The sequence below is a fragment of the Typopeltis vanoorti genome, chromosome 2 (assembly GCF_054136105.1).
Source record: "Typopeltis vanoorti isolate ZY-2024b chromosome 2, IOZ_Tvanoo_1.0, whole genome shotgun sequence".
Taxonomy (NCBI): Eukaryota; Metazoa; Arthropoda; class Arachnida; order Uropygi; family Thelyphonidae; genus Typopeltis; species Typopeltis vanoorti.
The window spans coordinates 48,548,422-48,562,864 of record NC_143550.1 but is presented as its reverse complement, the minus strand read 5'-3'; the positions used below and the strand labels follow the sequence as shown (position 1 = coordinate 48,562,864).

Below are 14,443 nucleotides of genomic sequence, written 5' to 3'. Positions count from 1 at the left end.
ATGATATTGCCATTGATGCCATCAGTTCACGCCTCTAATCTTTCTCAGGACTCTCATATCTGCGGTCTCTAGTCTTTGGTCAAGTGTTTTACTTCTGACCCAGCTCTCAGATCCATAAGTTAAAACTGGTTTGAACCCTGTCTTGTATGCAGCTAATTTAGTGTTTTCACTAATTTCTTTCTTATTCCATATAAATTTATTCAGTTGACTTCCTACCATACCAGGTTTGTTGATTCTGTTGTCTATTTCCATATTTAATTCACCATCTTCACTAAAAATCATGGCTAAGTAGCTGAAATGTTTTACTTGTTCTATAGGTTCTCCATTCACAATGCAATTGATAATTTCAATGCTTCTACCTATTTTCATTGTCTTTGTCTTGTTATTGTTGCCCTTCATACCATATCTATTACAACAGTTATTCAATTAGTCAGGGAATCTTGCAGACTTGTGGCGGATTTATTTAGAAGTATAACATCATCCGCATAAAGCAAAGAGCTTTATGCGGATTAACATCTAACATTACATCTCCAATTTTGATATCAGGTTCAATACCACTTTTCTTCAAAATGTGATCCATATAGATAATGAATAACAGAGGAGATAAAGTACATCCTTGTCTGACACCATATTTGAGATTAAACCATCTTCCTGTACTTCCTTCAATTCTAACTGCTGACTTACAACTCAAATAAAGACTAAGTATTGCTTTATATAATATTCAAAGCTATTCAAAATGAGCATTTTGATTAGCTTCTCTTTTGGCACCTTGTCATATGCTTTTTCCAGATCTACAAAACTTAAATACAGATCTTTGTTATATTCCCATGACTTCTCAACTATTTGTCGTAAAGTGAAAATCTAATCCTGACAGCCTCTATTCGGCCTGAATCCAGTTGTTCTTCACCAAGATTCTCTTCCACAATCTTTCTCAACCATTTCTCAAGTATACTGGCATAAATCTTACCAAGAACACTCAATAGAGAAATACCTCTGTAATTCGTCCCTCTGTCCAGTCCTTCTGAACTATGCAGTGCAGCCACTGTAAGACTTTTGTACCTCCATACTTGAGCATTTCTGGTTGAATATCATCTATTCCTGCTGCCTTTCTACATTTCAGGCTTTTGATGGCTTTTTCTACTTCAAGTATGGATGTATTCCTGATTGCATGCCTGTTGAGCGTTTTTTAATACTGTGACGGATTGTTTCATTTAGCAATTTTTCGAAGTAATTACTCCATACTTCAAGGATATCTTTTTCTCCAGTTTTCATCTCACCTTTATCATCTCTAATTCCTTTGCACTCTTTCCTCCATTTCTGAGCTTCTTCAACAACCTCCAGAATATCTTGCCACCTTCTAAATATTTATTTTCTATGTTTTTACCAAAGTCTTCCCATGACTTTTGTTTATCCAGTTTTACACAGTGTTTAGCTTTCTTATATTTGTCTCTGTATTCTCTAAGAGCACAATCTGACTTTTCTGCCAGGAACTTTTGATATGCTTTCTTCTTTTCCTTCACTGCCTCTTTAACTTCCTGTGTCCACCATGGAGTTCTGATTTTTCTATCCTTGCAGACAACCTCACCACATGCTTCTCTGGATGAATCAATGTTTCTTCAGGGCTTGCCACTGAATGTCCAAGGTTTGGTTCCTGTTCTCAAACTCTTTCATTTTTTCTTGAATAATGTTTGTGTATTTTAGTCTACAGTTCACATTTGAGAGCTGCTCAAACTTTTATTTACTTTAAAATTTCCTTATATGTTCTTCTTTTCGATGTGAAATTCAATTTTATCCTGCTCAACACTAAATGGTGATCACTTCCAATTTCAAATCCTCTGTACACTCTAGTGTCCTGCACCAGGGAGAATACATCACTATCAACAATAACATAGTCAATGAGACTTTTCTTATTCCTTGCTTCTTCTCTCCATGTGAATTTGTGCACATTTTTATGTTGGAACATGACATTAGTAATAACCAGTCCATGAACTGAGCAGAAATCCAACAGGTATTTGCCATAATTATTGGCTTTGCTCTTTTCTCCAAATTTTCCCAAAATATATTTGTATGTCTGACAATCATTTCCTACTCTGCTATTTAGATCCCCAACAAGGACCAACTTCTTTTCATTTTTCACTTTGTCATTCAGCATATGCACAATGCCCAATTTTTGTGAAATATAGTGTAATGAGGAGAAATGTAGGTAATGACCTGTGTAGGTCAGTTTTCAGTACACATTAAGAGAAATACCTTCTTCTGCTTGTTTCATAATTAAAATGTCGAAAAGGTAATTTTTTTTTCATTCTCAAGTTCTAAGGTGAATTTGATTTTATGGCAGATGGAGTTAATAGACACCAGAAAATCAACCCAGCTACACAGTGTTTCCATATTATGAATATGTCGTCTACATATCTCTACCAACTGACAGTTTAGGGTTTGTAAAAAACAAACGTCATTTTCAAACTTTTCAGTGAATAAGTCTGCACAAGGAGGAGATAGAGGACTTCCTATTACAAGGCCTGAAAGTTGTTCGTAGATTTTTCCATTCCACTGGAAAAAATTCGAGTTGAGACAGTGTTTATAAAGTTGAGAGATGTCTTGAGAGAACAGATTATCTACAAGTACCATAACTTCATTCACATTTGTAAATAACGATACAACATCTAAACTAGCTAGAATGTCTGTTCTTGAGATAGAAAATTCTCCTATTTTTTCTACAAAGTGTTCTGTGTTTTTGATATAGGTGTCTGTGTGTCTAATTTGCTCTTTTAGAAGATGAGTGAGATGTTTTGATAACAAATTAAGTTGGCAAGCTAATGCCATCTATGATCAAAGAGGAATATTGGTGATCCATATAAATGTGGAGTTAACAGATGCATGGATTTCAATTTTTTCTTTAGATCCGTCGGCCATGTAGTCATGTTGTGTAAAAGCTTGTTGGTTTCTACATGGTTTGTCCAAGTAAGATCAGAATCTCTAATTGACAGTAAGTAGAGGTGTAGAGGTATCAGAAAGTAAAATTGAAATTTTGGATATATAATCCGTCATTTTCAAGATAACAGTTGAATTTGTTAGCCTTAAGTACGTAGGCTGTTCAATAAGTAATAAGACTATATTTATACAGAAAACAGATTACCTTTAATCGTCATCATTTACATGGTCTTTTTCGAAGTAACTACCGTGAGACTCTATGCATTTGTCCCAACGTTGAGTCCACTTCTTAAACAAATGTGAGAGTCTGTTTTTTTGAGAGCTCTATCAAAACCACCTCCGCAGCTTTTACACATGCTTTGTTGCTTTCAAAATGGCAGCCTCTTAGTGGTTTCTTGAGCTGAGGAAACAGCCAGAATCGCACGGTGCAAGATCAGGACTGTATGGAGGGTGTGGTAGGATATCTGTGTTGCTCTTCTGCAAAACATCCACTACACAACCAGCAATATGTGGCCTTGCATTATCGTGGTGCAATAAGAAGCCATTCTTCAGCAATGGACGCTTCCTTTTGACGTGCTTGATGATAATTATCATCAGTGATTATAATCACTGCTGTGTTGATCATTGTCTCTGTGATGGACGTTGAAGGTCTTCCCTCATGTTCAAGATCTTCCACATTTTGCCTTCCTTAAAAGTTTTATGCCAGCGAAAAATACTTGCCCTCGACATTGCTTCATCGTGGAAAGCTTCGCGTATCATGTTAAAAGTGTCCGATGCCGATTTTTGCAAATGCACACAAAATTTAATCGCATAATGCTGTTCCAAGGACGCTTCCATTTCGAAGACTGGTCGCGCCTTGTAGGTGTGCCGATGAGCACTTGCGTTTAGTCATGTGACACTCTGGCACATCAGCCCGTATACACCATCTACCAACCTCTTTTGTTAATACAGACAGCAACATTTCTTTATTCCACAGAAATTAATATTGTGATGAGTGGTTTCGCCACAGTAAAATTAGTCTTATTACTTATTGAACAGCCCACGTACTATAATATCTTTATTCTTCTTTAAATTAGACAGTGCTGTTTTTTCTAAGGAGATGATGTGCTTTTAGGAGGATGAGAATACAAGAAAAGAATCGCAGTCTTTAATGTCATTTGAATGGCCTTTTCTATGTTACACATAATATCTATATTAGGAATGTGCTCTGATGTGACTGCAAGATTGAATCCTTTTTTTAAGATGCTAACTTCTGCAGGTTAGAAGTTGTGATCGGAAAAGTTGAAAGGTACTTTATCATCAGGGAGGGTAGCTCTCGATTTTAAAAGCTTCTCGTATAAAGCATTAAATTTCTTCATACACCTGTTTTTTTGCTTAGATAAGTTTTATTGTATGTATCGTTGATCATATTATCTAGTGGGACCATAGATGAGCATCGATTCTTCGTGTAAGACACGAAGAATCAACTTCATTATGGACATACCTTGTGAACTGTATTCCTTCGCATAACATAGCTAATGACATTTTCCGATAGATCTGTTTAGCTCTTCTAGAATGGAAATGTTCTTTGAAAAGTAAAAACATTGGAATGATATTATTGTTCCCACATTTTTTCAGAAACATAAGTTAATTCAGAAGTTTGGCTTTCTTGCATTTAAGCTGTTCTAATTTATGTACCTTTCATTTGACTTCCCCATCGTCTGTTCATGATCAGTATGTTATTTTCGACCAGAAAACTATCATCATCAAATTCCTGCCATGTACCCTCAAGGGTGTACAGAATATGACTGTACTACATGAAAAAAATTACATCATTACTAACTTCCTATCTACAATTTTCCTCCAAATCAGTCTGTTACTTGTCAAGACTCCAATATTATCAGATCTTATATTTCTATCGCCTAAGGCACTTTGTACCGTATCAATCCACCTACATCTTGGTCTTCCTCTGGGTCATTTTGCTGCCAACCTGGCAGAGAACACTTGTTTTGCTAATCTTTCTTCACCCATTCTATTTAAGTGACCATACCACCTGAGATTAGCTCTGCTAACGCATTCCTGGATGTTGACAATGTCAAGTTCTTTCCTAATATCCTCGTTTTTAATATGATATTGCCATTGATGCCATCAGTTCACGCCTCTAATCTTTCTCAGGACTCTCATATCTGCGGTCTCTAGTCTTTGGTCAAGTGTTTTACTTCTGACCCAGCTCTCAGATCCATAAGTTAAAATTAGTTTGAACACTGTCTTGTATACAGCTAATTTAGTGTTTCGACTAATTTCTCTCTTATTCCATATGAATTTATTCAATTGACTTCCTACCATACCAGCTTTGCTGATTCTGTTGTCTATTTCTATATTTAATTTATCATCTTCAGTAAAAATCGTGCCTAAGTAGCTGAAATGTTTTACTTGTTCCACAGGTTCTCCATTCACAACACAGTTGACATTTTCAATGATTCTGCCTATTTTCATTGTCTTTGTCTTTTTATTGCTGATATTCATACCAACTCTATTACGACAGTTATTCAATTTAGTCAGAGAATCTTGCAGACTTGTAGCGGATTTATTTAGAAGTATAACATCATCCGCATAAAGCAAAGAGCTGACATTAACATCTCCAATTTTGATATCATGTTTAATACCACTTTCCTTCATAATGTGATCCATATAGATAATGAATAACAGAGGGGATAATGTACATCCTTGTCTCACACCAGATTTAACATTAAACCATCTTCCTGTACTTCCTTCAATTCTAACTGCTGACTTACAACTCAAATAAAGACTAAGTATGGCTTGATATAATGCCCCGTTGACACCATATAACTGTAGTGTATTGAATAGCTTCTCTCTTGGCACCTTGTCATATGCCTTTTCCAAATCAACAAAACTTAAATACAGATCTCTGTTATATTCCCTTGCTTTCTCGACTATTTGTCGTAAAGTGAAGATCTGATCCTGACAGCCTCTATTTGGCCTGAATCCAGCTTGTTCTTCACCAAGCTTTTCTTCCACAATTCTTCTCAACCGTTTCTCAAGTATACTTGCATAGATCTTCCCAGGAACACTCAGTAGGGAAATACCTCTGTAATTCTCACATTCAGAGTTTTATTTCCCTTTTTATATATGGGTACTATGAGAGCTCTACTCCAATCATCAGGAATTCGTCCCCCTATCCAGGCTTTCTGAACTATGCAGTACAGCCACTGTAAGACTCTTATACCACCATACTTCAGCATTTCTGGTCGAATATCATCTACCCCTGCTGCCTTTCCACATTTCAAGCCTTTGATGGCTTTTTCTACTTTAAGTATGGATATATATTCCTGACTGCATGCCTGGTCAGTGCTTTTTACCACTGCGCTGTCATCACTGCTTGTTTCATTTAGCAGTTTTTCAAAGTAATTACTCCATACTTTGAGGATATCTTTTTTTTCTCCCGTTTTCATGTTACCTTTATCATCCCTAACTCCTTTTACAGCACTCTTTCCTCCATTCCAGAAAACTAATGTAATAAAAATAACTAACACTGGATTTTGGCCATACCGATTTGTTACAACTAGTTACTGACTAGTTGCACCACATTAACTTCTAAGGAGGCTTCACTGGTGGCTTCATCTGGGTTTGGATGAATAAAAATATAAACAACAAGCTTTGATTATAAATCAATACATTATTAAATAGTTGCTAAATTACTAATACTTTACTAATTACTAAATTCTAGATAGTTAGCAGAAAAATTAAGAGCTCCATGCCATACATAGAAGACTACAGCTCCTGCAAAATAAAAGAGACTACAGTGGTAATTCACTCACAAGATATCCTAAACAAAACCAAGGCATGATTATTCTGTGTGACATTTGGAAATCACTGATCAGATCTCTAAACATATCTGAGTTTAATTTCTCTGCTAACTATCAGACGCACCTGCTGAACAATTACTGACCATGTGCCAGCATCCATACTCCAAATGTACTTGTGTAATGGTTCCTATGCATTCCGTATTTTTTTAGTAATGTATTGATTCATAATCAAAGCTTGTTGTTTATTTATATTTGTATGTTTATCCAAACCCAGATGAAGCCACTAGTTAACGTGGCGCAACTAGTCAGTAACTAGTTGTTTCAGATCTTTACAACCCAGTGTTAGTTATTTTTATTACATTAGTTTTGTGGTTGAAATAATGTACTGATCAAAAATGATCTGTCTGAAAACAAAATTGAACAATGTGGACATATTTTATGATATATTCTAAATATCAAATGTTCATTAAATTCCATTCAGCTAGAACATATTACAATATCTTTTCCCTTGTGTGCCCATCAGTAACGTTGTGCCCATTTTGACTGGCTCTGATGTCGTGTGGCTTATTCAATAAGCTACAAAATTCAGGTCAATTTGACCATGTGATTGAATTTTTATTGACATATTAAAGTTTTAAGAGTGTATAGTGCATCAGTATTCATCTTAATTGGTCCAATGCAGTTAACTGTAGTAACTTTGAATACTTTAATTTATTTATTAATTAATTGTAATCAAATCTGCATAAAGTGGGGGAAATGTTTTGTTTTAAAATATATTAAAAAACAATAATGAAGGAGAATGCTATATTTGGTTGGTATATTTGAATTACTCAAAAAGGTGTAAACATAACAGTAAATTTGGAAGAGGAGGACGAGGGTTACCTCCTTTGACTACAATCATACAATCCGTAAAAGCTCTGGCAAAAAATGGGACATTCAATAGATTGTTTACTGTTTTCCACTGTTAATATGGGCAAAAAGGTTACAATTTATTTATAGAAAATTATATATTAAAACTTGCCTATATCGGTGTCCTAAACATGTCAGTTCACACTTCACATATGCAAAACATATGACACTCAGAAAACAAAAACAGCAACTCATGACAAATGCAACGTTCAATTGGATGGATTGGTTGACACAATAACCAATCACAGCCACTGATTTCTGAATTCTGTCTCAGTGTGCACGCACGCACGCACACACAGTCTTGCCTTCTGATTGGTTTAAAACCACTAACAAGCTAAGAATTTGATCCACTATGCCATCTGTTCAAAAGTCTCAAAGGTATCCATATTTGTGACAGCACACCCAGACTATTAATGTGAATGTGATATTTACATGTTGAAAAGTGCCCTCTTCATGAGGCATTACTATATTGTATTTAATTTTAGGAATCACGTGAGGCCAAGAAACATATTTGGGGAGTCTTTAACTAATAAATGCAAAAATATAATATTGGTGATGATATTGCTCTTCTGTGAGTGTGCACTTCACACCTGGAATATATGCCTCTGGTGCCCATACCAGTGATTAATTGAAAACTGAGATAGCTTAAAGTTTTCAAGAATTCCAAATGCCAAATTTCAATAATATGCATATAGCCAGAACAGATTGTGCATGCATGTTTTGCAAACTAAATACTAATACAGTAATCTACAATTTATCTGACCTTCAAATCAGTAACTATTCAATTAACTCATCCTCACTTGTCAATTTACTTCTGGTACAGCACCACATAAATGTATTTCAATTATCTAACCCTTCGATTATCAGTTCAATCCTATTTGAACATCCATTAAATCATTGAATATGGTACAATGACTGAAGATAACACACCCAGGAGTATATGAAATGAGATAACACTGTAATAACATATTTCGGCAATAACAGATGACAATTTTTGGCTACAAACAGCTACCATCATGAACAAACAGAGAATCACTTGTCCCTATTTTTTCATGGTGGATTGTCTATTAGTACATTACATGTACTCAGGATGTAATATTCATATACAGAGATTTATAAATTTAGAACTGGACTTTGAAAAATGGTTAAATGGAAAAAATCGAATGCAGCAAATATGAATAATAAATTACTTACAAGGAAAATTTCTACATAGTTCTTCTATAGGAGTAGACATTTTCTTTTCACTGATTCGTTCATACTTTTGTCTTTTTGTAGCTGCACGAAGCCCTTGCCAGGGAAGACTTCCCCTATTGAAATACATTAGAACATAGCCTAGAGATTCCAAATCATCTCGTCGACTTTGTTCTGAGCATTAAAAAAAAAAAAAATTAAATAAATAAATAAATAATAACATAAATCATGTGCATAATAAAGTCCTTAAGTAATATTCTGAAATAAAGGAGTTTAATATGAATATTACTGCATTTCTTTATTTCTTTTTTATCCTATAACCCAACCATTTCTTTTCAAAAGCAATTTCAGTGCTTCATACTGTCTTCATAGCATCTCCTTTTGAAACATAAATTAGAAAAAATGGTCTGAATGTTATATAAAATTTCCCTTTTAACAGCATTTCAGCAGTGAAGGGTTGAATTTGGGTGGGAGAGAGAGAGAAAGAAAATTTGTTCACATTAAATTGGAATACCTGCAATTTGTAATAAAATATATTACAGAAGTTACTTAAGGGAAAAACAAGGGACTGCTAACTATATGTCAAGTTTATAAGACTGGATGTCAACTATAGAGCAAAGGTGGTATATCAATGTGAAATACTAAGGAAAACAAAACTGTTCCGTAAGAGTAAAAATTAACTTTATCTAAACATTAAAATTTTTGACAGAATACTGAAACATGCAGGCTTGGTTGGCCGAGTGGTTAGCGTATCCACTCTCCAGCCAAAAGGCTGCGGATTCAAATCCTGGCTTGGGCATAGATATTTATGATTGTCTGTGAAAATATTAGGGCTGGTGATTGGCAGTAGACGGCATTGGTATAGTTGTGGTGGATTGAGTGGTGTAGATGGAGAGTTGAAGAGTAGGTACCCTCCTGCGACGAGTCTTTGGACTCCCTGGAGGTGTCACGTAATAATAATAATTATATCTGAATACTCTAGATAGTGGAGATGACTGCAATATTTATAAAATTTTCAAATTATTTCAAATTATTAAAGTTAGTGATCTTGGTTTAAGGCAGTGGTTGATAAGTAATTGTAAGCATTAAATAACCTGTTAATGTTAATATGACCAATCCTTTCATACATAAGGGATGACAGGAAGAGAAGTACAAGTAATTTACCAATATTTATGGCTATGTGACATGATTTTGTATTTATGTAATGATATGATCTTGTTAAGATCAAATTAAAAAAGTTAGTAGATTTTTATTTCTCATGTTTGATGGTAGATTATAATTTGTGGCTAAAGGTGTGCAAAGAATAAAACAGTTTTAATGCAGCACTCTCATTACTGGTACATAGGACATTACTGAGATATCAACAACAAAGAGGAAAACAAAATTGCAATTTCACATGGGCAAGGAAAAGTTCTGCAAATCATCTGTGAAGACTGAGAAATGGTTCATAAATATTTTTATTATTTTAAAAAATTTGATCAGTTTATTCTCATTACCATCAATTCTTAACTCTTACTTTACCTTGAAGGTACCCAGCTATTAAGCGACCACCAGTACGGACTCCATCAATGCAAATCAACAGGAGATCTACTCTCATATATCACCCATTTCTGGACCAATGCCATAGAGAAATTTGGCAAATTCCAAGTGGTCGCACGATATCTCTAAAGCTTTGACCAGGTCTGGCACAAAGGCTTACTAAGCATATTCCTATCATTTGGATTTTCTCAGGACTTCTGCAGATGGAATGCCAGCTTTCTGTCAGGACGCACACTATGTGTGATGGTAGATGGCACCCTATCCTCTCACCATCCAACTAATGCTGGGGTCCCACAAGGTACAGTTCTCTCACTGACCCTCTTCCTTCTGTATATCAATGTTGACCTCCAACCCAATACACAGTTTTGCAGATGACAGCATATTGCACTCCTCCCTTTCATTTGACAAACCTTACTCTACACAACTCACTTCAACCCACAGAACATCAACCACCACTACTCTTAATTCTGACCTCCAAACCATCCTACAATGGGGCTTAGATAAGCTCGTCAACTTCAATGCTAATAAAACCCAGTTCTGTGTTATTTCTCACAAAAAATAACCATTTTCCCCTAGTATTATTTTTGATAACACTCAAATTTCCAGACAAGATGAGATTTATTTTCTTGGAATTACCCTGACATCAAGCCTCTCCTGGCATAAACACATCACAACCACTGCATCCTCAGCTTCCAAAAAACTAGGATTTCTCTTTCACTTAAGATGTTACTTCACTTCTAAACAGCTGTTAACCATATACAAATTACTAATCCACCCAGCTATCGAATACTATTCTCACATTTAGAGTGGGCTCCTAAAAGCTCTCTCAAAATGCTTGACTAAATACTGAGGAGAGTAATTAGACTGATAAATGACCCATATTTTACCAACTCACTCCCTTCACTTTCACACAAAAGTTTAGTCTCTTCAATTTGTATATTCTATAAATATTTCCATGGGAAATGTTCATCCGAAACAAAAAAATATTTAAAAAAAAGTTTAAAAAAAAAATTTTTTTTTTTAAAATAAATTTACGAAATTTAAACTTAGCTACTTAGGTGGCACTTCGTGAATGTAACAGTTATTGTTTAATTAGCCTTTGTACCTGTACTGATGATGCCTGTGATACTCAGGCGAAAATTCTACGAATAAAGAATATTTTATGCGAGTTAATTCCGTTATTATGATAGTAAGTAATATGTCTACTCACGGTATTTCCTTACTGAAACTTACATTTGTTTTATAATAATGAGAATAGGGTCCACTGTAATTAATTTATAAGTGCTGGCATCATTTACAATATCTAAAATTTTATTGTGGTAATCAGTTTTGTCAAGATGACAAAAGTTTTACTTTATCAGCTTTACCGATAAATTAGGCAAACTGGGCAGCATGTGGATGAAGATTGTTAAGAATATTTTGAAAAGATAAGCTTATTTTATTAAATAAAATTATGATATCGATACAAAATTAATAACGGAAAAAACTCACGTACAAAGATTATTTAATAGTATAATTTTCGCCTGTGTGTCACAGGAATCTTCAGTACATTAAGCTCAAATTAAACAATAACTGACAATTCCAAAAAGCGCCACCTAAGTAGCTGGCATAAGATAACTAAAAAGGTCAATAAATTTCCTAAAAAAAAAAATCAATACAATAAAAAGTTAGGAAAGATTAGCTGATTTGTAAAGTACTATCTGTCATAAAGGGGATAGACGTAAGCCGTCGGATCTGTTTAAGTTAGGAGAATGAAGTAGAGTTTCACATGTTTCTTTATAAAGGCATTCCATGAGAAACTGACTTTTTTGAAGAACTCTTGTCTCTCTCCAGTGAACTCTGCATCTAGTGAAGATGGCATGTTCTGCAAGTCCAGACTTTTCAGGTTTAAAGTATTCAATATAAGATTGGTGTTCTTCTACCCAAATAGAGGCAGATCTTCCCATTTGTCCGAAATAAGATAATCCACAAGAGCACAGAATCTGGTAGACACCTGGATGATTAAGATGTGGAAGCTTGTCTTTAGGAGAAGTGAGAAATGTGGAGATTTTTCTAAACGGTTGAAAGGCAACAAAAATATTCAATGGTTTTAAAACTTTTGCTATACGTTCATTGATGCCTTGTACATAAGGGATAGTAATGTGCATTATTTCTTCTGTGTTTGAAGAGGAAGACATTAAAACTACTCAAAGTTCTTTTAATGAAGCAAATTCTTATAACCATTAGATAGAAAGGAAGAAGTTATACATTGTAGTTCTTTCTGTAAAAGATTGTCTGAAGAACAAAAGGAGTAGGCCTGATGAACCAGTGTTTTAATAGTTCCTGCCTTTTGACTGGGATGGTGATGAGATTCCGCATGGATATAATGGCCTGTATGAGTCTTCTTTCTATAAACTGAGAAATGTAGGTTATTACCATCTGATTGGCGAAGAATTAGAAGATCTAAAAAGGCTAACTGCTTATTTGATTCTACTTCTAGGGTAAACTTGATCCTAGGATGAAATGCGTTTAACTTAGTGAGAAATTGTTGAAGTTCATCCGAAGAGCCATTCCATACAACAAAAATGTCATCGACATATCTGAACCAATGAGTAGGTCTGGGAGAAATGTTGTCAAAGATACATTGTTCAAAATGTTCCATAAAGAAATTGGAGATAGCAGGAGAAAGACATCAGTGAACGTATAGCAAAAGTTTTAAAACCACTGAATATTTTTGTTACCTTTCGACCGTTTAGAACAATCTCCACATTTCTCACTTCTCCTAAGGACAAGCTTCCACATCTTAATCATCCAGGTGTCTACCAGATTCCGTGCTCTTGTGGATCATCTTATTTCGGACAAAGGGGAAGATCTGCCTCTATTCGGGTAGAAGAACACCAATCTTATATTGAATACTTTAAACCTGAAAAGTCTGGACTTGCAGAACATGCCATCTTCACTAGATGCAGAGTTCACTGGAGAGAGACAAGAGTTCTTCAAAAAAGTCAGTTTCTCATAGAATGCCTTTATAAAGAAACATGTGAAACTCTACTTCATTCTCCTAATTTAAACAGATCCGACGGCTTACGTCTATCCCCTTTATGGGAGATAGTACTTTACAAATCAGCTAATCTTTCCTAACTTTTTATTGTATTGATTTTTTTTTTATTTGTTTTTAGGAAATTTATTGACCTTTTTAGTTATCTTACACCAGTTACTTAGGTGGTGCTTTTTGGAATTGTCAGTTATTGTTTAATTTGAGCTTAATGTACTGAAGATGCCTGTGACACACAGGCGAAAATTATACTATTAAATAATCTTTGTACGTGAGTTTTTTCCGTTATTAATTTTGTATTGATATGTCTACTCACGGTATACCTCTTTTAAAACTTAAAATTATGATATGGCTTTTAATTTGCATTAGGATTTAATTTAGATTCCATCTTAACTGAGATATTAAGTAAAATTTAAAGTATACTATATGATAACTACTTGATTGTAAGCATACATAATAAAACAATTTAAGACATCTTTGTCAGATGTGTTTCAGAGAGAGATTTTGTTTAGTGTGGTGTGTGTGTGTGAAATGCATTTGTTACAAAAGAGTGAAACATTTGTGGAATGAAAGTGACATGTGATTTATAAATGACTGCCAGTTGTGTGGGATGAGTAAAACAAGTGATAGCAGAGAGGAGAATGTCAACAAAAACATTTTGGTAAGAAAGCTAATGAAAGTAACCCTCTGGTGTAAACCAAAGCAATTGCAAAAATCAGGTGAGTGGTACAGCTGAGAAAAAAAAAACAGCATGAAGTAGTGGCAATTCTGTGATGAGAGAAGATCTTAATGAAAAAGTGACAATTTTAGCCAGGTACTAAAAGGTGAAAGTATATTATGAGAGAAGATATGAAAGAGTTATTGGAGAAGTGAGAGAGAGAGAGATTGTGGGTACTGCCATGCCACGATAGAAGCAAGATTCTATCATGATTGCAAATGAGTTAATGAGTAGATCATACAGAAAGAATGGTATGTAGTTTGTAGCCTTTGGATTGCATATGATGGATGGAAGGCTTATATAAGGCTGATGGAC

At 34.7% G+C, this 14,443-nt stretch overlaps 1 protein-coding gene across 1 annotated transcript in view; it reads right to left on the bottom strand.

Annotated features, from left to right (window-relative positions):
* LOC150108988 (casein kinase I-like) overlaps positions 1-14,443 on the bottom strand; it is a 129,008-nt gene that overhangs the window by 28,941 nt on the left and 85,624 nt on the right. Inside the window, exon 5 of the mRNA XM_090411213.1 lies at positions 8,841-9,011. Within this exon, the coding sequence (XP_090267339.1) occupies positions 8,841-9,011 (171 nt within the window). The remainder of the gene's footprint in view (positions 1-8,840; positions 9,012-14,443) is intronic.